At 35.2% G+C, this 23,291-nt stretch overlaps 1 protein-coding gene across 1 annotated transcript; it reads left to right on the forward strand.

Moving 5' to 3' along the window:
* The first annotated feature begins 2,685 nt into the window (after positions 1 to 2,685).
* Positions 2,686 to 21,170, forward strand: gtpbp8 (GTP binding protein 8). Its single transcript, XM_030125829.1, has 8 exons — positions 2,686 to 2,808; positions 4,010 to 4,210; positions 4,315 to 4,468; positions 7,546 to 7,644; positions 8,914 to 9,044; positions 10,875 to 10,974; positions 15,482 to 15,600; positions 20,903 to 21,170. Exons 2-8 carry the CDS (start codon positions 4,041 to 4,043, stop codon positions 21,021 to 21,023), a joined length of 894 nt encoding a protein of 297 aa, XP_029981689.1. The 5' UTR covers positions 2,686 to 2,808; positions 4,010 to 4,040; the 3' UTR covers positions 21,024 to 21,170.
* Positions 21,171 to 23,291: the final 2,121 nt, after the last annotated feature.

Genomic DNA, 23,291 nt, shown 5'->3' on the forward strand with positions numbered 1-23,291 from the left:
ACCATTCCAATTCATGAAGACAGTAAAGAATTGTCATATGTATATATACACACACACACACACACACACCTACACACACACACACACACACACACACGCACACACAATTTTACATTATTTTATATATAATATTTTACAGTGGGTTTTATATTGCAGTATGTACAGAAAGTGCAAATTGGACTTTTATACAAAGAGTAGATAGGTACAGGGATCTGGTCTATTAAAAATATGTTGATGTATATATTAGTGTAGTGCAAATTGGTCAGAATATTTCACATAGTGCAAATTAGTCAGTTTTTATACAGAGTGCAAAAATAAGTTTGTGTCTCCAATAACACAGTAAGGTGGACATTTAGAATCTCAGAGTATTTCCATGAGTGTCCTATAAAGGGTTAAATAAAATGCTGCACAATAATGAAAACAAGAATAATTCATAATTCCCTCTAAGTCTGTTCAGCAGAATCTATATAATATGTACTTGTGTCCCAACTTGGAGAGTGAATAAAAAGCTTATCAGAAAACAGATACATGAAAGGTGTAGTGAATGACATCCTTGACGTGTCCCAATTATTGCAACTTTCATATAAAATGTCTTGTAACCCGTAAACATGTAGATATTGAAATGAGAACTAAGGGAAACCATAAAGCTGTGAAACAGACCATGTCTATTGATGAACTCTCACAGGAGACTCAGCGTAAAAGAATGCAGGGGAGGGGGGGAGAAGCCTGGAGTCGCGCTTATCACTGCCACCTCCTATAACCAAATTTATGAAGACATTTCTTTGGCTGGCTCTACATAAACGTCAGTATTATAATCCTTAATAATCCCCACCAAGAGGGTGATGGAGGATGGATGTGACAGCTAGAACTGTACCTTTCCGTGTGGATCGAAGACGCTTTCCACCCAAGAGCGGGAACACAAGAATGTTTCTGTACGTTTCACCAGCCATGCATCAATGTGAGGAATGTCACTGACTCTAAAAGAGGATTCATGCTCATAAATTATGCCTCAATGACCCATGTGATATTACAATAGCACAGGGATGGGGAAGTAATAGGATCACCCTTGTTTTACCCGTAACTGAGTCTCATTTTATTACTTTTTGTTTCAAAGTCACAAGAAAATAAACTTTTGCAGTACATAGACATTTATGAAACAATGTCTTTCAGAGGTGTTTTGTGACAAGACATAAGTATTGGAGAACAAGTATAAATAGCATTGCCATGTTGATCACAGGAATATATCAATGGATTATAATTACTGATGCATTGCTATGTTAATATTTAGTGTTTCAGATGCTAATATTGGGTAAACATTAACTACTTTATTACTATGAAGATTTTTATGCAGCAACAAACTATTTTTACAGAGCTTAATTTACTGAAAATACATGATGCTGTTGACCTTAATGCAGTGGTAGTGATGTACAAGGCACACAATAATCTTCTCCCTCCTTACATCCAGGAGATGTTTGACCGTAGGAAAAGTCAGTACAGCCTCAGAGGAGCCAGCATTTTTTTTAAAAAGCTAAGGCAAGAGCAAATAAAAAAAGTAGATGTATTCCTGTTAGCGGGGTTAATCTTTGGAATGGCCTGGAAGATCAATTAAAACAGTCTAAAACAATTTAAACTTTTAAAAACATGTAAAAATGAACTGTATTTAAAAAATATAGAGCTCAGGATTGACTAAAGAAAACACTTGTTTAAAAGACTAGGATCAATATTGGTAGTTGAGATATGGACATGATTTACTTGAATTAAAATCAAATATGTATTCTCTTCTGTTTGTATATTTAGCAATGATTACATTGAAATTATTTATTTGGTTTGTTTGTTTGTTTGTTTGTTTTCTTGTGGAAACATTGTGTTAATTGTAAATAGGGTTAGACAAAATAAGTATTTACTTCAGCCTAAACCCTTTTGGTCGCATTGTATATGGAACAATGGATATGTTGTTTTTGCTTATTGTTTAAAGTAATTAACGACCGAATAAAACTACTACTACTACTACTACTACTACTACTACTACTACTACTACTACTATTACTATTACTACTACTGCTGTAACGTATATAGTATTTGGCAGATTAATCTGTAACAATGCATCTTAAAAATTAGTTGAGTTTTATAATAAAATAACAATGTAAATCAACAGTAAATAAAGTCACTTTCAAAAATGTTGATCAAGAAGATGAAAAAAAGGAGTTACAGTCCAACACTCCTCTCCCTCAAGTGGCATTTTATTCCTGATACTTAAATGAAAGGAGGATTTTAGGGAATAATACTCAAAATGAGATTGTATATCCCATTTATTTATTTATTTATTTATTTATTTATTTATTTATTTATTCAGTCATTCATTCATTTTACAGTCAGTGTATTTTCAACATGGTTATTCTAGTGCAAGTTTGACTCAAATTACAGTAAAATATTGCAACAGACTAAACCCAATCCATGCTGTACATTTACAGATTTTAAGAGAGGAAAGTATTGTTTTTCTTTCTTTTTTAATATGTTTAACATTTTGAAGATTTAGGAGTTTCTCATAAAAATGATCACATGTTTTAATATCTTCCCGTTTCTTTAAATAGGGTTCATAAAATTAACTCCATACTGTACATGAGGCGTACTAATAAAGAGCGGAACAAAGTGTGTGTAGCTGTTGTTTCCGTCCGTCCTGTTTGAGCGCTGCACCAAAGATGGAGGACAGTAGCAAAGTCTTAAGAAGAAATTGCTGTAATGTTTAAAATTGGGGCCAAACCAGGCTTTAATTTATTATTATTTCGGTGAGGACTGATTTATATTTCGGTAAGTCAAAGCACGGGTTGTTTTCCGAGACGCCTGTGGTTATTTTTAATCGTTTTATTTTTTTAAGTATGTATCAGTCATGTTATTCCTCCTAAAGCTAATATTGTGGTTGTCTGCTAACTTCAGCTGTCATGCTGGTTTAGGGACAGTCAGGACATTCACACTAACTTGTCTATATGAATGTGTGTTTCTGTATAAAATGCTCAGAGACTGTATTATTTTATTCATATGAAACATGACGTTAAATTGTCCTCGTTTGGTGTGATGTCAGGTGTTTGTGCAAAAACCATTTAGGAGTCTGCCCAAAATGCTTATTTATTAGGTTTTAATTTAAGTGAGTAAAATAGCCTTTTTTTCCCCCACTCCGTAGTCACAGTTGTGGAGGCTGTAACCTGCAGTAGATGAAATATTCAGATAAATTATGCAGTTACTAAGTTAACAGTCCTCCAACCAAAGTGAAAATGCACCTTGCATTTGAAAACTTTCTTATTTGAAAGTTTGTAAGAAGTATTTACTGAAAATTACTGCAAAACTTATTGACAGTATTAACAGCAATGGTAGTTATTTTGCAGTATAAATTAAAAAAATTAAAATGTTGTTATTATTATACAGTCGTGGAAAAAAATATTAGACCATCAAAAGTCATCAAAAACAATGGTTATGCAATCCAGTACTAACTCCTGTGTGTATCATGTGACTAAAACAGACAGAAAAGAAAACATGGAATGCCTAAAAGCGCTGTTTTTGTCAGTACAATGCCATAGCTATTGATGTAAGAACTGAGGTGATTTTGGTTATTTGCAAGAAAACCATGGAAAATGACTAGATATCAGCTCTGAAATTAAACTCCTATGGGCTATTTTTGTTGTTATCATTATATTTGTCCAAACAAATGTACCTTTAGTTGAACCAGGCATTAAAATGAACAAGAAATTGAAGAAAACAAGGGTGGTCTAGTAATTTTTTTTTGCGACTGTATATGATAATTTTGGATTAATGTTTTTGTTGTGTTAATGTGTATCTTACATTTTCCCAGCTGCAGATGTTGTATGTTTTATATACTGCTGGATTTAATATGTAGTAATGTATCTGAGCCTAGAAAAACAGACCTGTCTCCAGCTTTGTGACAATGGATTTTCTAGTCGAGTTGCAGCTTATGAAGGAGGAAAATTTGAAGTAAAACCCATCTGTCTCTTTTCAGCTGTAGGCGAGTGTGACATCTGTAGCAGAAAATGTTTAGTCTTCAGCTGCGACTGTGGCTTCATCCTGGAGCTCAGGTGTGTGTTGTTTCTCGGCTGAAGGCCCACAGACTGGCTTCTCTCCAGAACACAGTGGCACTTCCCCAGAAGAAAACCCAAAGCTTGTTGTACCCCTTCAGTCAGGTGGAACCCTACCTGGACCGGTACGTATTCCGACTCAGAATGGTGTTTGAGCAGTTTTACATTTGTCTGTGAAGGTTTCCACATATCGTAAAATGCGTTTTCTGAATTTCTAACTAAATTCCAGGTCTATAGACAGGACACAGTTCCAGCTCTTTCATCCCAGTGTGGAAGATATGCTTAAAGCAGAAAAACTCTTCTGTTCGTCACCTTCTCATAAGATCGATTACTACATTTCTGCAGAGAGGATGGACCATGCGCCTGTTATGAAACAGCCAGAGGTCAGTGTTCAGCTGAGATCACATTACAAAAGCTTGACATTTGAAGTAAACACAGACGTAGACTGGGTCAGTTGGATCCATCATGTTTGACAGATTTAGCGTTGGTCTGATGTTTTTAAGGACAACCTGATTTTGTCAGAAGGACATGAATCAACACTTAAAATAGGAGTCAGAGAAAAAGTAGAGCAGCTTCTTTGTCAACATATTAGTGGGCCTTTCAAAGTCTTATTTGGCATATTGCAAGTGGTAAATATTTTCTGTCCTGTTGTATGGGGCAATAGTAGTTGTACAATGCATTAGAGGGTTTCCTATCATCTGTTTGAGGGTTGTATTTACTGAATTTTTAAAATTCATTTCAATTTTGTCTTCTTTGCCACTGCTGAAATGTGTTTAAAAAAAGAAAAATATTAGTTGTCTTTATGTCCTATCTAAGCACTTTTAATCAAATATTTGTCTTAAGTACTTATTTTATGTACCTGTAGTTTATTTGAGTTTTCTTTTGTCTTATCCAACTCCACATATTTCCCTCCCTCCTTCCTGTTGAGTTAAAACCATGTGCCTCCAAATGTGTTGGTTGAGTTGAAAATTCTCTTCCACCTCAAATTAAATTAACTCTTAAAAAAAAACACAACTCTGGTATTGGATAGAAAATGTGTTTCTACATAGATACCAACATACCTGTTTTTTTGAGCGCATGAAAAGTTAAATTATATGTCTGATATAACCACAGTAAACTATTAATGGTCTTATAGAATATGACACCTAACTGTTGATTAAACTACGCAACACTATATAAAGGATGTAAAGTAGTTCAAAGGAAGAAAGAAACTAGAAAATACTAGAATTTAAGAATCTGGGTTTAAAATGAAACAAAAAAACTGCACTCAAACTGATGAAATGATTAATCAAGTAATTGCTGATTACTTTAATAGTTATTTATTTTTTGTTTAGTCTTTATTTAACCAGTGTTGGTCCCATTGAGACCAAAGATCTCTTTTGCATGGGAGAGCTGACCAAGCTGGCAGCAGCACAGTTACATTAAAAACAATAAATAATAGTTGTCAAAAACTTGGGTGACCACTGCGGGTCTGTTTGTGGAGTACCCCAAATGTGCATAACTAATATATACAGTCCGTAAAAAACAGAACAGGTCAACACTAAGTTATTGGAAAAGAGCTGAAGTTATAGTAATATACCATAGAAAATAGAAGAACAGGAAACAATACAGCTGTAGTTTCTTCTTTAAACACTTCCATTACCATCCTGGATTACACTGCTGTTCCTCATCCTTATATTCTTCTGTTTCTTCTATTTCTATTTGAAACGTGTACAGCTACAGTGAAAAATGTAGCGTAATGTCTCATCATCCGTCTGCAGCTTCATACATAATTAAGTATAGGATGGCAGTTGATAATAAATGAACAGCTGCGTAACCTTCCAGACAGTTTTGTTCACCAGAGGGCTCCGAGTGGTGCATTGAACCGAGGGGACGATGGGTCTCTTTGGCATGCTGAGGTAGTCACCGCTCTGCCTCTCCATCCTGTCAGAGTGTGATGTATTCGTAGCTTACTGGCAGCTCGAGCACCCATCCATCTGTCTTGTGTCTGAGAGATGGATGAGCCCGAGTCATGTCCTGCAGGACGAGGCGTTTGCCCGTAAAGCCTCAGCAGCCATCCAGAGCAGGTGTCCCGGTGAAAGTGTTCGCTAAATGAAGTCAGCGAAAGATTAAACCCAGAGGAAAATATTTCACCATAAAGTCATTACCAGGAGATAGTGGATATCTGTGGTTCAGTCATTGTAGACCACAGAGGGGAAAACACAGCCTCAAAACGACACCCAAAAAAAAAAAAAAATCAATAAAAAGGCAGTGGATGGTTTGAAGGCAGTATCTCTGACATACCAATAGAGTGTTGCAGTGGTCAAAGAAAACAATATCAACAACATTTTTCCTAAAAGTTTCCCAACAGGGTTGTCATCACCAAAGAGTGAGTCTTCCAAGTTAGTTTCCAGGCAGAATGTTTTTCAAAGCAGTTGGCAAGAATTGGCAATGAAAGTTGCCTACATGCTGTCACACTTGCAGAAAACTGAGTAATCCTTTCTCTGATAGAGAGGCAAAGCTCCAGCCCTTCTGGTGAACCACCACGAGATCTGATTTTGGAAAAAATATGTAATATAGGCCCACCATACCAGGACTTAAGCAGAGGCAAGTCTACAAGTTGTACAGTCATTGAAAAGGTCTCTGCACCTGTAAACATGACTACTGATCATTGGTTGTTAAAGAATGGGGTGAGAATTTCAGAGATAATGGCTCCTATGATGATGGTAAAGAAAATATTTAGTTCCATACTGTTGTACATGTTTCCACTCCCTATTAAAACTCACCTCATTTCCTTTTATATACAACAAATTTCGAGATGACAATGCTGAACATCAAGACCAACAACTCTCAAATGAAAGTTATTTTACTAACAATTTACACTTTATTTATGTCCACTGAGCTATTTCTCACTCAGTGAAATTATACTTATTATTAATATTATATCTTTATTGCTACTATATCTTTAAATATAATATCTTTATGACAAAGTTTCTTGCAAAATTGTGTTTTGGATCAAAAAACATGTACAGCAACACATATATAACTGATAGCATGACTCTGTAAGATCCTATGGGGAACATGGGAAAGATTCAGACTTTTCCTTTGTGTTTGTAAAGTTATAAAGATTGTCCATATTTATAATACGGTGTAGCACACTTTAATCAGTGATATGCTTAGTAGTGCTTATAACGCAATTATCAGGCTGTAGGATCACATACAACTTCTATACATGAATGGTTCCTATAGGAACGTAATCTTTTCATCATAAGCTTAGAGTAAAGCAGACTGACATACACCCCTGGAAGACAAGGACCTGTTCGTGTTGTTTTAATTCAGCATGTGTGTTTCATGTTTTAGTTCAACTCTCCAATCCCTCTCCCTTTTATCAAAGTCAGTTTGGCTTCTTGTAGAAAATGTAGCCCACACCTGTTGCTGTATTTCAGGTTAAAGACACTTCCATCATGTTGTGTTTTATCAGGTGTGTTTCATTGGCAGAAGCAACGTGGGAAAGTCGTCTCTTATCAAAGCTTTGTTCTCTCTGACGCCAGAGGTCGAAGTCAGAGTCTCCAAAACTCCAGTAAGTAGTTAAAAGTAGCCCAGAACTTAACAACAAGCTTGTTTATATATTTGGATTTCAGTAACGTGTGTATTGTTTGGCGTGCTATGTTTACATATCTTATTAACCCTATAAAACCTGACCCATCAAAAACTAGCCACATTTTTGTTTTATCATAATTGAGATGTTGATTAGACCTTTTAACAAGGCCGTATCATTTTGTTTATGATATATTGGGTGTTTTTATAAAGCACTTTATGTACCTGCTGTATGACATTTGATACACAATTTAACTGTTGTATAAGGAATCAATTATGAAGTAAGTATGCACCATGTCAGTACATGAACTACTTATAAAAAATTTTTTTAAAAAAGAATGGTAAATGGACTGCACTTAAAATAGTGCTTTTATACAACTTTATGGTGCCCAAACCAAAGCTTCACATTCACTCATTCACGCGACACATAAACTAGTGGGCAGCTGCTGTCATGCAAAGCACTGCCAGGCCCTATGGGGAGCAATTTAGGTTTAGTGTCTTGCCCAAGGACCCTTCAACATGTGGACAGCTGGAGCCAGGATTGGAACCGCTGACCCTCCGCTCCACCAACTGAGCCACAGCCGCCCCACAAGAAGAAGATACTAACATTGTTGTTCTTCTTAACGTAACTTTGGAAATTACCAAAGACTTTCCAGCAAAAAGTGTGTGGATGATTTAACAGTAGTGGCCATATTGAAAAAGGCAAAAAAAAAAAAAAAAATCAGGTTTTTAAGGAAAGTATTGATCTTGTTGATTAGATGCGGGTCTCAGAACCTGGTGTAGCAAGCATAACACAAATAGTTTTAAAGGGTTAAATGAAGATCCACTTTGCTCAATCTATTCACCCTCTCCTTCTTTGGTGGCATATGTTACTTCTACTTAAGCATGGATGTGTTTTCTTGCACAATTGTAAAACAGCAATGCATTGTGGGTGATAAACAACCCTGGAGTGTCCACTGCTGTTGACTCCATCAGTTTTCTGAGGGTTGATTTCCCTAAATTTACTTAAGTTTGTAAGATTTAAGTGGAGGCTCCTGGAACCACTACTGTAACACATGAATTGTGTACAAATTTCAAGCTGAAATATTCTGTAGATCTTGAGTTACAAACAGACCAAAATGACGCTAATGAACTATACACACTATACAGTTTTATTTTCATACAACAATAAGTGGAGCTGCTGGAAAATACAGACTGTCAAAAAAATGACAGTTTTATCTTTGACTAAGTTAACATCTGCCTCCGTCCTCAGGGTCACACAAAGAAGATGAACTTCTTCCGAGTGGGTAAAGCGTTCACCATCGTAGACATGCCAGGTTATGGACACAAAGCACCCAAAGACTTTGTGGACATGGTGGAGCCATACCTCTACTCCAGGAAGAAGTGAGACCTACTGCTCTGTACTCGAATAACCGACTGACTGAAAGAAAAACTGCCTAGACCAAGCATGTATCATTGAATTTCATATGAGTCGCATTTTTAACTGAACTGAACATCTTGCTGCAGACTTTTCTTCACCAGATAAAATGACGTGATTATGAGCCAGCTGGAGGGAAAATTCAGTCATTCTGCCAAAAACAATCTGTTCATCCCATGGAAAAAGATATAGTATAGATACAGAACATCTGCCTTTGGAAAAGAAAAATATTTAAGACTCAAACACATTTACCATAAAAGATAAATATTTTAACTAGGACTATAACTGACTCAGATCTGACTCATGTATGATGATGCGTTTCTAAAAAAATTAGTGGAAGACCAGTTCATGTGATGTAAGAACCGACCTGAAAACAATGTCTACACAAATCCAGATTTCACCTAAAACATTTCAGTATGCTTTAATTCTCTTTCAACTACTTCTCTAAAAGTTAAGCATTTAAGATCTTTCAGTACATTTCATGGTATTGTCCATTTTAGAATAACGTCTTGTCTTCAACAGGATTAGTTATTTATTCTACTACTACTACTAATAATAATAATAATCTTTATTTATATAGCACTTTTCATACATAGAGACTGTAGCACAAAGTGCTTTACATATCAGTTTAAAAATCAGTACCACTCCCCACCCACCCGCACACACACACACACACACACACACACACACACACACACACACGCACACACACATGCAAACCCACAAGCTCACACATACTTAAAAAGACTGACTGAGCACGGGTAGACCAGAGCGAAAAAGTAAAAGAGGAGGCGCTGTCTCAGGAAGCCATCCGCACCAGGAGGCAGCCGCCGACCCTGGCAACCAGGCACCAGCGCCACAGCGCTGCATCCCAACCAGTGGGAGAGGGCCAACTGGGACCCCCACCCACCAGAAAGGAGCAGACCCCAGTGAAAGAAGGCGCCACAGCCACCGGAGTCCACAGCCACCCCCCTGGCACGGAGGGCTCCCTCTGATGAAACACTGGAGAATAAGAAACATTAAAAAGATATAAAAGAATTGATTAAAAGAGGCTAAATTTAAGACATATATGGAAAATAATAAAAAATATTCAACATTAAAATGATAAAACAGAAGTACTGGTTAAAAGAATCTTAAGATATATATATTAACTATAACTATAAAACCTTTGAGTGGATAAAACAGAGGCATTAGGCATTACTGTACCTAAACCTGAAGTGTAAGTGAACAAATGAAATACTTAAAATTTTACAATGTGATTTCTTTATGGAGAAAAAAAAAAAAAAAGCCAATGTTTGTCTTCAGTTTTGTGTAACGATTGGTCTCCACCAGTGACAAGGTAGACGAGTGGTACTTTTCTGTTGAGTCTGTTTACATGACCATAAAAGACAGAAACTGGGAGTAATCGGGTAATTGTAATAATCAGATCTAATGCATTTACATGCGTTTAAGAAATGCAATAATCAAAAAACCCTGGTTTGGATGCTGTAGTCCATCATCAGATTTCTTTCAGAGTGTGTACGTACATAGTGATGGTAGACTCAAACTTCCTGTTGTCGTCCATTCACATTTGACTACATAACTTCTATTCTCTATGAGTTTAATAGTTTTTGAACATCTGCAGATGTAAAAGAACAAAATAAATCAGATTAACCATGATTTAACTCTTATAACCAAGACGATTTTAAAAACCAGTTGATTTAAAAGTTTACAGACTCACTATCTTACATTTTAAGACGTTTAACATGGTCTCTGTTACATACAGAACTTCACTAATGCATGTTTTCTTCCTCCAGTCTGGTGAGGACGTTCCTGTTGGTCGATGGCAGCGTTGGGCTCCAGAAGGCCGACCTGATCGCTCTGGAGATGTGTGAAGAGATCAGACGTCCATATGTGGTAGGACACACAGGCACTGTTCAGAAGCAGTAACATCACACCCTTCAAAAAGGCTCATGAATTTAAGATGGAGGCCAAAGGATAATGTCCAAAAACCTTGTAGCAGCCCAAGACACCTTGATATGTGACACTAAATAAAAACATCCACTGGCCTGTAAATGTAACTTAAGGTGATGTACATTTTCTAAGTTGTATCTGAAATTCCATACTATTGCATTGTTAGCCCAAAATGGTAGAATAAACCAGTACAAGGTGCTTGCAAAGGTCTTGAAAGTCTTAAAAAGTATGGTATTTAGAAATGCTGTTTGGTCTGGAATTTTGTGTGTAAGTCTTATAAAGTATGGATTAAATTTTCTCTCATAGTTGAATTTTAGAGTATGCTCAAAGGCACATAATCTTACAAGATAAGAAATACATAGAAAACATAAAAAACCTGATATGGTGTCACTAAACGGTCGGAACTGGAATGATTCTAGTGTGATACTTTCATTTGTTTTGAAAATGTTTCTGTCAGTAAAACATAACTTACTGCGATACATTTATTATTAAAATGAACTTCTCTACTAAACACAACAGATACAATCTCAACCAAAAAAGTAGGCATGCAAATATAAAAGTACATAAAGTCAAGGTCGTGGAGAAAAAAATAGCAGTTTTGAAAAAGCCTGGAATTTTTATTTGGAAAAAGACCAAGCCCCCTTTCAATAGTATGTGAGCTGTGTGATATTTTTTGGTGACGATTACAGTAAGGAAGGCAGTGGACACTACAATGGTGTCCTACAATATAATACGGTTTTAAAAACGACATATTTGACGACAATATTAAAAAAAAAAAAAAAAAAAAGTTCCTGAAGTGCATACCACACATGCATTTGTCAGATTTTGTGTAATATATGTACAACTGGAATATATGTAAATGGCATTAAAAACAAAAATGCATTTCACACCAACAAAGCTAAAGTCACATAGAGAGTAGTCATGTAGTTCAGAGGCTTTTGGATCTGGATCTGTGAATGTAATCCAGGATTTCCCTTCAATACAGAACCAACAAAGTGTCTTGTACCTTTGACCTTTTGACTAAGACTGTGATAAAGTTTAATTTCACCTTTTGTTTAATCGAGTTGTCACTACTCTGTCTGGAAGAACAGAGGAAACAATAAAACAAACCTCAGCTTTATGCCATAAAGCTGAGTTTTCCTCCCTGCGGCTGAGAAATCGTCTGTACATTTTCTTTCCTCATACAAATCGTCCTCATTAAGTCCACACTGAATTAATACTGAACGCTCCCACTCAGCTATTTAAAAACCGCTGTCCCCTCTCAAATGCCACCGCTGTGACGGTAAAATGAAGCAGCCCCGCTCTCCACGGTCAATTATTCATGCGCTCAGCTTATTAAACACTCGGACCATTATTAAAGCTGTGACAGTACAGCTTTTAACAAAGATTAACTGTCACAGCTGAGTTCCTGAGCTGGAATAATCGCCGTTTTGGAAACCTGACACAGATATTAGAGAAGGAGTAGCTGTGTTTTGCTGTAGTTTAGTGACTGTTGTGAGTGGAAGGTTTTACGTTTACCTCTGTTCATTTGCAGCATTCGGGAATATAACAATAATGTCACATAAGAAGTGTGAGTATGAATGGAGACTGATCAGACATTAACCCACAAAGACCCAAACATCCACCATCAACCAAAACCATCTACTGATGTAACTGTTTAATATCTGCTGATCCACCATTCCTGTCAATCCATGTAACATAATTGATGTAAAATACAGTTTGTCATCTTTTCTTGGTCATCAGGTATGACCCATTTGGATGCTCAGAGGCTCTGTAGTTATCATGGAAACACCATCGTCTACTACAGCATTGATTCACCAGTAAAACCTATGGAGTTGGATCAATGACAGTGGATGGACTAACTGGATTTATGTTCAGTTAATGATATATTTTGCTGAAAAGTCCCTTTTTCTTTAGTTTTCCTCTGTTCATGATATAATGCCCCTTAAATCTAATATGAGCTTTAATGAACATTTGTATGATCAGTAAATTAACCTTTGTTTTTTTATGATGTTTTTCTTTACAAATATGCAAACAATAATGACAACGAACAATACAGTGCATTATAGAAAAGAGAGAGAAAAAAAGGAAGGAAACAACCAAAAGAATCCCTAAACAAAAAAAATAAAAAATAAATAAATATAAATAAATAATAATCCAAAGTAATCCCATTTGTCCCCATAAAGTTCAGTCACAGGTCCAACACAGTCCTCACCTGTAAGGATGTAGTTGTGCAAGTTGATAAAAAGTGCATGAGTCAGAATACACTAAGACTTCTGGAATGTGTCTAAAAAGGGCCCCATGTACTGTAAAACTTTGCAGTAGTACGCTAAAGCGAGTTTCTAATTTTTTACAGTTTTAAGGAAAACATAAGGTCGTGGAGCCTCGGCGCATGAGTAGGAGGGGCAGAGTCTCTCCATTTGAGTAGGACAGCACACCATGCCAGCAGGGAACAGAATGACAGGGCCTGTCTCGTAGATGATGGTAAAGCCCAAACAGAGCAACCAGAGGGTTGGGGTCCAAACAAATATTTAGGATCTTGGATAAAGTATGGAAAACCTCTGTCCAGTATTTGCCCAGACAAGGACAGGACCAGTACATGTGAATGAGTGAAGGTTCAGCAATTTTTCATTTGTCGCAGTATGGACTGACTCCAGGAAAGATGTGGGACAATTTAATTTTTGATATGATCAGTGAATTAAATATAGGAAAATACATGATTTACACTGAAAAAATGCAAAATATAGAGGAGAATATTATAAAAAATGATGATAAATCACTTAATTAAGGTTAAAAATAGTGAAATTCATTTGAGAACTGACACAAAAGTAGTGCTGGGTCTTTATTGGTTAACGAATCAACATTTTATCACATTTTATGAACAAATTAAAATGTCCTTTTTTATTATTGTTATAGAAAAACCTGCAAAGATCATGGAATATTAAAATCTCATCTTCAAGTATTACACATTTGGGAAAAGTCATAGAATTTCATTGTCAGGGATGCAAACTCCTCACCTTTAGGTGATATTAGCGGCTTTGAAATTAAGAAATCGAACATATTTTCTGAAATATTCATCTTGGTAACATTCTAATTTCCAAGCCTCATGTTTCTTCTGTGTTACTGATGTTAAAAACAATAGTCTACATGCCCCAAAAAAGAAATTGATTATGAATTCACATTTTAAGGCTATTTTGATGATTGACAGGCCAAACCCTTTAAATGGCTATTGTGTATGGCTGATATATGAAGTCATCAACACCAGATGCTTGGAATGCAACATGCTGTGAGTGTGCTCATGTTGTGGTGAAAGAGCAGAGGGAATATTAGCAAATGTCGGAAAAATGGGAAAATGCAAGTTTCAGCAGAAGTGATTGGAGGAGGAACTATTCAGAACCTGGTTAAAGCCTGTCGACAGTAAACTGTCATGTATATATAAAACTGTATCTGCAGTTGGACATGAGCATTACATTTGTTTAAAGTGGCATTAAAAGCATTAAATTAGATTTGCTGATACCTGCAGAAACCCTGTGTCTTTCTTATAATGGTGAAATGTCCTTAACCTTTCATGCATGAATTATGAGAACCTTAGTCAAGATATTTTGTGTGTTTTTATTTCTCTTTAGGCATGAAAAAAACAATACGATCCAGTATTTTTTTTTTTTAAGGAGTTACAAAATGTCCTCACAGCTGGACACCATGCTTTTAATTTTTTAAGCAAAGAAACATGTAATTAAAACTTAATATCAGAAAGTGATATGGAAAACTATGCTACAAAAACATTTTTATACGGCTAATCAGACATTTTCCCACATTTTAAGATACTCTAATACTATTCACTTCATGGAGATAATATGCAAAAAAAAACAAACAAACAAAAAAACCTGTTTTGTTTGTTGATTTACACAAAAACATGTCACTGCAGATTAGGTTTATCAAGAACAGCATAGTTACAGTAACAATATGAATTGCAGTGTATGAGATGAGGCATAAGTGTCCACTGTGTTGGCTGATACGCAATTAAAACAAAAAAAAAAACATGAATATACAAGAGAACAGCTGTCTACTGGAGTGACCATTATGCATGAAAGGGTTAATTATCTGTAGAAAGGAAAGGAAAATTGTAAATATGTAGTTCAAAATGCACTAAAATCCATGCATAAAATGTGTATCAATAGAGATAATTCCTCAGTCATAACAGACAAATGCAGAACCCATAAAGTCCCTAAAAACTAAATCAGATGTTGAATTTTAAGATGCAGTAACGTCACATGGCCAGTAGATGTCAGCACAGAGCACTAACTGATGTGAATCACAGCAGTACACCGTTGAGTCAATGTGTTGTGTTCCTTCATTTGGGCTGAGAGACATTCAGAATGACCTGTTTGTGTTGATGATGATGATGATGATGAAGGTGAGACTGTAACTTGTCTGACCTGTCGTTGAACAGATGGTGGTGACGAAGATCGACAAAGGTACACGTGGAGTTCTGCTGTCCAACCTGATGCATCTTCAGGATGCTGTTAAAACACACACATCGAGCTGCTTCCCACAGCCGTTCCTGCTCAGGTGAGACAACGTGGCTCCCATATAAACGCACAAACGTGATCGCACTAACTCACATGTTGTTTATTACCATGAACTCACACACACTGTATAGAATATGTGTTTTACAGTAGCAGTTACTGAACAGTGATGGAAACGTGTTCACTGAGGATTCAGGGTGAACCCGTCGAGGTCAAAACACTGACAGACTTAAAGAAATGTGAAGAAGTATTCATGGTTTTAATAAGTAAGGTTTTTATTTTTAGTACATCTTTAAGTTTGACTTTTGGTTACAAGTAGTTTGCATTAAATCTGAGTTATTGTTTACTTTTTATTTAATATTATGAGGAAATCTTTGAGTTGTGGAAGCTGAAACAATGAACAAATGTATGATATCAAACACATAATTGCACATATATTGCATTCCACCGTACATACTGTTTTTACATGTTTTTTTTTTCTTACATATGTTGTACATATTCATATAGTGTGTTTTATATTGTGTGGTCATATTGTGTTTACTGTCTATTTAATATATCTCAGCATTTAAGTTCACACCTTAAAAAATAGAGGTAGACCGATATATTGATTTTTTTTTTTTTTTTTTTTTCAACATTGGCCTTAATTTTTTTTGAAAGCCGATATTGATCAGTAGTAAAAATGTTATAAGATATATGTTCGGGCACCTGTGTGGGCAGCACTATAGTTCAATAATGTTAAAAAAAAAAAGCGTACTATGTGTATGTGTATTAGTAATTTCATTTATATACAGTAGCTGCATAAAAATCTTAATTATCTGAGTTTTTCAGTTGCATTTTACTGTCAGTGTGCTTTAAAAAAAAATAAAAAATTGGTCTTAAATATCGGCCGCAAAAATTGGCCATCAGCTGACCAAATTTTTTTTAAAAAAACGGCATCGGCCTTAGAAAAAACCCACATCGGTCGACCCTCTATTACAAAATCTTAGTCGAGAACTGCCTATTGAAATTTCATGTGCACAAATATTGACAACAAACACTTTTGAATCTTGAAACATGATTTACATAACCAGTATTTTTTTTCCCCAAGCCTTATACTTTGTATCCTTTGTGCCTATGGTATAGTTGTAAACATGAGCCAACATGGTCCCGTAACCACAGTACAAACCCAGATTTTACCCATAGTTCAGCTCTATTTTATTTTATATTGCATTGTTCATTATAATTTCCTGTATTTTGAGTTAACATTTTTTTTCACTGCTTGTTTTTAGGGGTGTAAGAAAATATCAGTTCTGCAATATATTGCGATATTTCATTTTGCAGTACTGTACCGATATTAAAAAGTACTGTATTGATATTTTTAGGTATTTATTCAAATGCAGATATTGTGGAGGTTCATTTTACTTTTTTTTGTTTTTCTTTTTTGTTTATATTTTATTTATTATTATTTAACACTCTTTTATTAAATAATGGTAGTTCCTTTGTTGGGATTGCACAACAATAATGTTATGATGTTAGTTATGAACAAAAAGAATACAAACATTTGAACAGGGTCTTAAACTGTCACGTCTGTAAAACATAATTTAAGTTTTAACACAGGAACATTTTGTGATACAACATTAGATCCTGTTGTGATCAAATAAAAATGTGTTTAGTTTTTGTGCATATTTCTGGTGTAATTCAATTCTTCAAGGAAATAATCTTTTAAAAAAGAAACAAAACCAATTAAAAAATTGCTGTTTAACAGTATATCGATATATCGTACCGTGATCCTAGTATTGTGATATGCATCGTATCGCCAGATTCTTGCCAATGCACACCCCTACTTGTTTAAGTTTTCCTAGACTGCACTGATCCTGGTGTTGTGTTCTGAACATTTAGGACCTTGGCCACAGGAAACGTTCACATATGAAACAGTGTGTTACGATTGTAACCTCATGACACATTTGAATATTTATCAACCTACTTTGAGGATCAAAGCAGCACCAGTTGTAGGGAATAAAGTGTTTCTGAGATAAATCTGCAAATATATAGTGCAAATCCAAAACAACTGAGTTGAATCTTGTTGTCATGACAGCAACACTCAAGTCAGGTTTCACTTTTGTACTGGAAAAAAAAAACCCAAGAAAGAATAGATCTTTAGGTAAAAAATGTAGTAAACACATTAGTAACAATAGCTTCAGAATACTTGCAGAAGAAAAAAATGAAGGTTTAAGTTTTTTTTTTGTTTTTTTTATACTTTTAATTCCCAAAGATTGAACTGGTGTCATCATAAAGTGTAGATACAACGAATACTTGAATATGTTGTAGACTTAGACTTAATTGTCTTTCTAGATTTTACATCAAAAATGAAATTTCGATGCAGTTGTCTCAGCAGGCAGCAGCAATAAATACAAACTGGCACTATATATACTGGGTAATATATACAAGATAGAATAAATATGCATACAAAAAATAACTATTTGTGAGTATAAATACTATAAAAAACAAACAAACTACGTTTGGCTTTTCAGTCCATAGACCCTCTGGACCCTTTGAGCAGCTTTTATGTTTTACAGTGAACTTCCTGACTCTTAAAAATAATGACACGCGTTTTGTTTTTATCCACTTACAGTTTATTTCTTGTGTATTTTGTTTCTTTTATTGAATTTTTTACTGTATGCTTCTTACCTACTCTGTGTTCTATGTACACCCCAAACCACTGAAGCAAATATCTAGTAATGTGAACTCTGTTTACTTACACGGCAATAACATGATTCTGATTCTGAGAAATGATAGAAATAGTCACTGAATGTACAGGGTGTCCACGAAGTCTCTTTACAATTAAAACATTTACTACAAAGTAATTGATAAGATTTGTTCTATGTACTCAGTGGTTATCAAAGTTTTTCATCATATTGTGGGATCCTGTGCAATCAAATCTATTTTTCTTCAATGAGAAATCAATTACTACAAATGTTTACTTTGACCTTTCGACTGAAAATGTGGCACCAACACTGGATGACCTTCAACCAACCTTCATTTTCCGGCAAGACCTTTCTAAAAGGTAATGTTAAAGATATCCTGTATCGAACAAAGATACGGGACATCAACGACCTGAAGCTAATAATCACTGATGCCGTTGATGAGGCTGAGCTACAGCCAACATGGCCAGAAATCCACTGCTGTCCTGATGTGCTTTGTGTAACTAATGGTGTCCATGTAGAGACAAAACAACTTCAATATCTCCTTTTCATTTTGTAACAAGTGGGGGCCAGGCACACCTACTTTTTGATTCATAACATTTGAACCAGACAAGTTTAAGGCAAATATTACACATAACTGGAAAGGTGTAAATGTCATCTTAAACATACGTAAAGGGCAAAATTAAGTTTCAGATATTTTTAAATTAAAATATCAAAAGCTACTGCGTCATGGATGGACAAAAAATTAACATCTATTTTTTGTAAGAATTACAAAGTTCTCAAACGTGAAGTTTCTATGACATTTTCATCCTAAAATGTATTCAGTGTATACCTTAAACTCTCAATTTTACAACCTAATAATTGGTTAGAGGAAAAAAAATATTTGATCATACCAAACGTCACAGATGGACAACAAAATTTTATTTCAGTTATCAATATTGTATACTTTTTTTTTTTTTTTTTTTTTTACAATATTTACGACATGCAAATAATATTAACATTATATTCAAATGTAGTTTGCATAGATATAGGCATTTATAAATAATTTAATAGACAAATAACAATGTATTGTGAATAAATTTTGTTTATTTTTGAGAATTTATAAAATGAACACAGAATGACGGCAGAGAACTTTGTCACTTTCCCAACATTCACACTCATAAATCTCCTAGATTTTTTTTTTTTGCAAATTTTTTCTCATTTCCAAGTACATTTTCCTGAAAATATAAGTAATTACATACCCAAAAATATAAGTTTGGTGTAGATTATGTAATTAAATTTTTTTGACCAGATGTTAACCTTTCCTTGACCTTCGCCCTACAGACATTTGAAAATTCGCCCATTATAAGTAATGGGTAAAAAAAAAAAAAAATTATTCAGAATCATTTAAAAAATTGGAACTTTGACCTACTTTTCCCAAATGTAATCACATCTATTCTGGGTCACTGGCAATCTATAAACCCAATTTAGTATGAATCCAACCAGTAGTTTTGCTGCTAGAGTGTTAACAAACAAACCAACCCAAAAACCCTTGCCTCCCTTTGGGGGGGCAGGGTAATAATTTCCACAGATTTGTGTATTCATTTACTTTGTAATAAACTTGTTAAATTATATCAAGATATTATAGACACCCTTTATTACAGTGAACTTCCTGACTCTAAAATTAATGACAGTGGGTTTTTTTCCTACTTTGCTGAGAATACAGGGTGGGGAAGCAAAATTTACAATGAACATTTAGTTGTTTTTCTCAGCAGGCACTACGTCAATTGTTTTGAAACCAAAACATATATTGATGTCATAATCATACCTAACACTATATCCATACCTTTTCAGAAACTTTTGCCCATATGAGTAATCAGGAAGCAAACGTCAAAGAGTGTGTGATTTGCTGAATGCACTCGTCACACCAAAGGAGATTTCAAAAATAGTTGGAGTGTCCATAAAGACTGTTTATAATGGAAAGAAGAGAATGACTATGAGCAAAACTATTACGAGAAAGTCTGGAAGATACTATTAAAGAAGAATGGGAGAAGTTGTCACCCGAATGTTTGAGGAACACTTGCGCAAGTTTCAGGAAGCGTGTGAAGGCAGTTATTGAGAAAGAAGGAGGACACATAGAATAAAAACATTTTCTATTATGTCAATTTTCTTGTGGCAAATAAATTCTCATGACTTTCAATAAACTAATTGGTCATACACTGTCTTTCAATCCCCGCCTCAAAATATTGTAAATTTTGCTTCCCCACCCTGTAGAGGTCTTCATAAAGTACACTACTGTTTCCAACACTACTTTTATGCAGACAGAGTGGGTTGGAAGTGATTCAGAAACGTTGGGACACCTGTAGGAATTGGTAACACCAACTTTCGAGGTTTGATCAACCTCCATTGCTGCAGAACTGCTTTAAGTTGTTAGCCCATTTCTTGTTCGCCTTTTTGTATAATTCTGAAATGTACATTATTTTTCAGTTTTGTTTAACCTTACCTTACCATTTTTTTTTTTTTTTTTTTTTTTACCTCTGGCAGTTCACCGCTTACCTTTGTACCATTTCAAGCCGTTCATTGGACTTGAACTACTTGCATTTCAATACAAAACTGGAAAAATTGGGGGTGTTATAAAACTTTTGACCAGTAGTGTACATTTTCTTCTATGTGTCTTAACAACAGCTCTCTGAACTTCTGGGGGATCTACCTGCTGAGATGCTTCATCGCCCACATAACAGGGAGCATCACGTTAACGACACCGCCGACAAACTCCAATGAAGGCGCAACCGCTCACAACCTCTGATGTTACCGTCTATAAGTGCTCAAAGCTGTGCCTGCACATATTTAACATTATCTCCATCTGTTCGGGCACCATTACTTGTTGTATTATAAAGTTGATGATAATTTAATAATCTTTATTTTTTTTAATAAATGTTCTTTCTTGAAGTGTTGGTGATTTCTGGTTGTGTTGTTACAAAAAATGACTAGGAAAATGGTCTAAAAAAAAAAAAAGGCCAAACCGTCTATTTTTATAGCGAGTTGGTCTCACTCACTGCTCTGTGTTTTACCCTCGTTCCACAGGCAGTGGGGGGTGCACTGAGCATGCTCAGATGTCTATGGAAAGAACAAGGTCTATTCTATCGGCACTTTTTGAAATATTTCCTATTGAGCAAATTGTTGAATTTTTAGGAATATTTGAAATAAGTCATACATTCAAAACGCTCAGGACAGACACGTCAGGAGTTAAAGGGTTTTAATATGCACTGTCCCTTTAAAAAAAAAAAAACAAAAAACAACAACTTCAAACAGAAATGTATTTCTGCTATTGTCAGTAAAGTAAACAAAAACAAAAAAAATGTTTTTAAATTAATTTTAAGTCAGGAGGTTCATTGTAAAACATAAATGCTGCTCAGAGGGTCTACTGCACAGGTGTCAAACATGCGGCCCAGGGACCAAATCCGGCCCGCTAAAGGGTCCAATCCGGCCCGCAGGGTGAATTTGTGAAATGCAAAAATTACACTGAAGATATTAACAATCAATGGTGTCAAAATCATTTTAATTCAGGTTCCACATACAGACACATACAGTCCAATTAGATCTCAAGTGGGTCAGAACCAGTAAAATATCATAATAACCTATAAATAGTGACAACTCCAAATTCTTTCTTTGTGTTTTTTGGTGTAAAAAAGTAAAATTACATCAAAGCATTTACATTACCAAACTGTACTTTTACAAAAAAACATGAATAACCTGAACAAATATGAACAAACGGAAGTGTCTTAAGAAAAATAAATGCAATTTCAACAATATTCTGCCTGTTACTAAATGTTTTGTGCGATTGTAATGCACATGTGTAAATGATAAACTCATAAACCGAGGCATAATATTGTTCAAATTGCACTTGTTTTTCTAAAGACAATTCAAGTTGTTTGTTTTTCAGATTTTAAGGAAACTTTGTAGATATAAACCTGATCATAATATAATTTTACTTTTTTCACTGTTATTATTTTACTGCTCCGGCCCATTTCAGATCAAATTGGGTTGAATGTGGCCCCTGAACTAAAATGAGTTTGACACCCCTGGTCTACTGAATGAAAAGCCAAACACAGTAATTGTGCAACATATTCATGTCCTCTTTGCATCTGGACTTTATGACACTGTTTCTGACGTACACATGTACTGTACAGTCAAGTCAAATGTTTTATATGTCCACAGTTAGAAATGCATGATGTCTATTACCTGCTTTATATTGTAGGGTTATAATAACTTTAGGACCGTAACATGACTATAAAAGACGATTATATAAATAATAAAACAATAAGGGACAAAGCCAGTCAGATAAACAGAGGCATGAAATAAAAAGTCACTTTTTACCTTAAATTTTGGCACTCTACGCTGTGACTGACTTTCACTAACACACTGTTATATAACTTGATTTCATGACGTATATGAATATGTAATGTGACTAAATGGTTTAAAACAGAAGAGCAAACTAAATCCACATTTCATGACACATACAATGGAACCAAATTTAAAAAAAGGGTATATTTTTGTTTTCTCTTTCTAATAAAAAGAAAGTTACTACCTGACAGAAATGGAAAAAGACCAAAAACAGTTGTTTTTTTTCCCCTTTCTGAGGACCGAATGTGTAATTTTCAAGGAATCTGGAGTTTGTAGACATTTGTGAGGGAGTGTGTCTACGATGCCCGGATTTTGTACCAAACTGGAAGATTCGTACAAACCCTAGTTCGTAAGAATTTTAGTGACTAGCCATTGGTGCCCTTTCCTAGAAATAACATCTGGTCTAAGAAAATGAAAAAAAAAACCCAGCTGTTTTTGATCCGTTTCTCCATTTCTATCAGATAGTAACTTTCTTTTTAGCTTACCGGCCGATAGGCTGTAAGCTATTGTCGTCATGTGGCTTCCGTCATCGTCGTCGTTGTCGTCGTCTGTCATCGTCGTTTGTCGTCCATTACAAAAATTTCAATCGTCTTCTCCGAAACTACAATTCCGATTGACTTCAAACTTGCTATACAGCTTCTTTATGATGATGTCAACAAAAGTTAATGAA

Source organism: Sphaeramia orbicularis, chromosome 21, assembly GCF_902148855.1.
Source record: "Sphaeramia orbicularis chromosome 21, fSphaOr1.1, whole genome shotgun sequence".
Lineage (NCBI taxonomy): Eukaryota > Metazoa > Chordata > Actinopteri > Kurtiformes > Apogonidae > Sphaeramia > Sphaeramia orbicularis.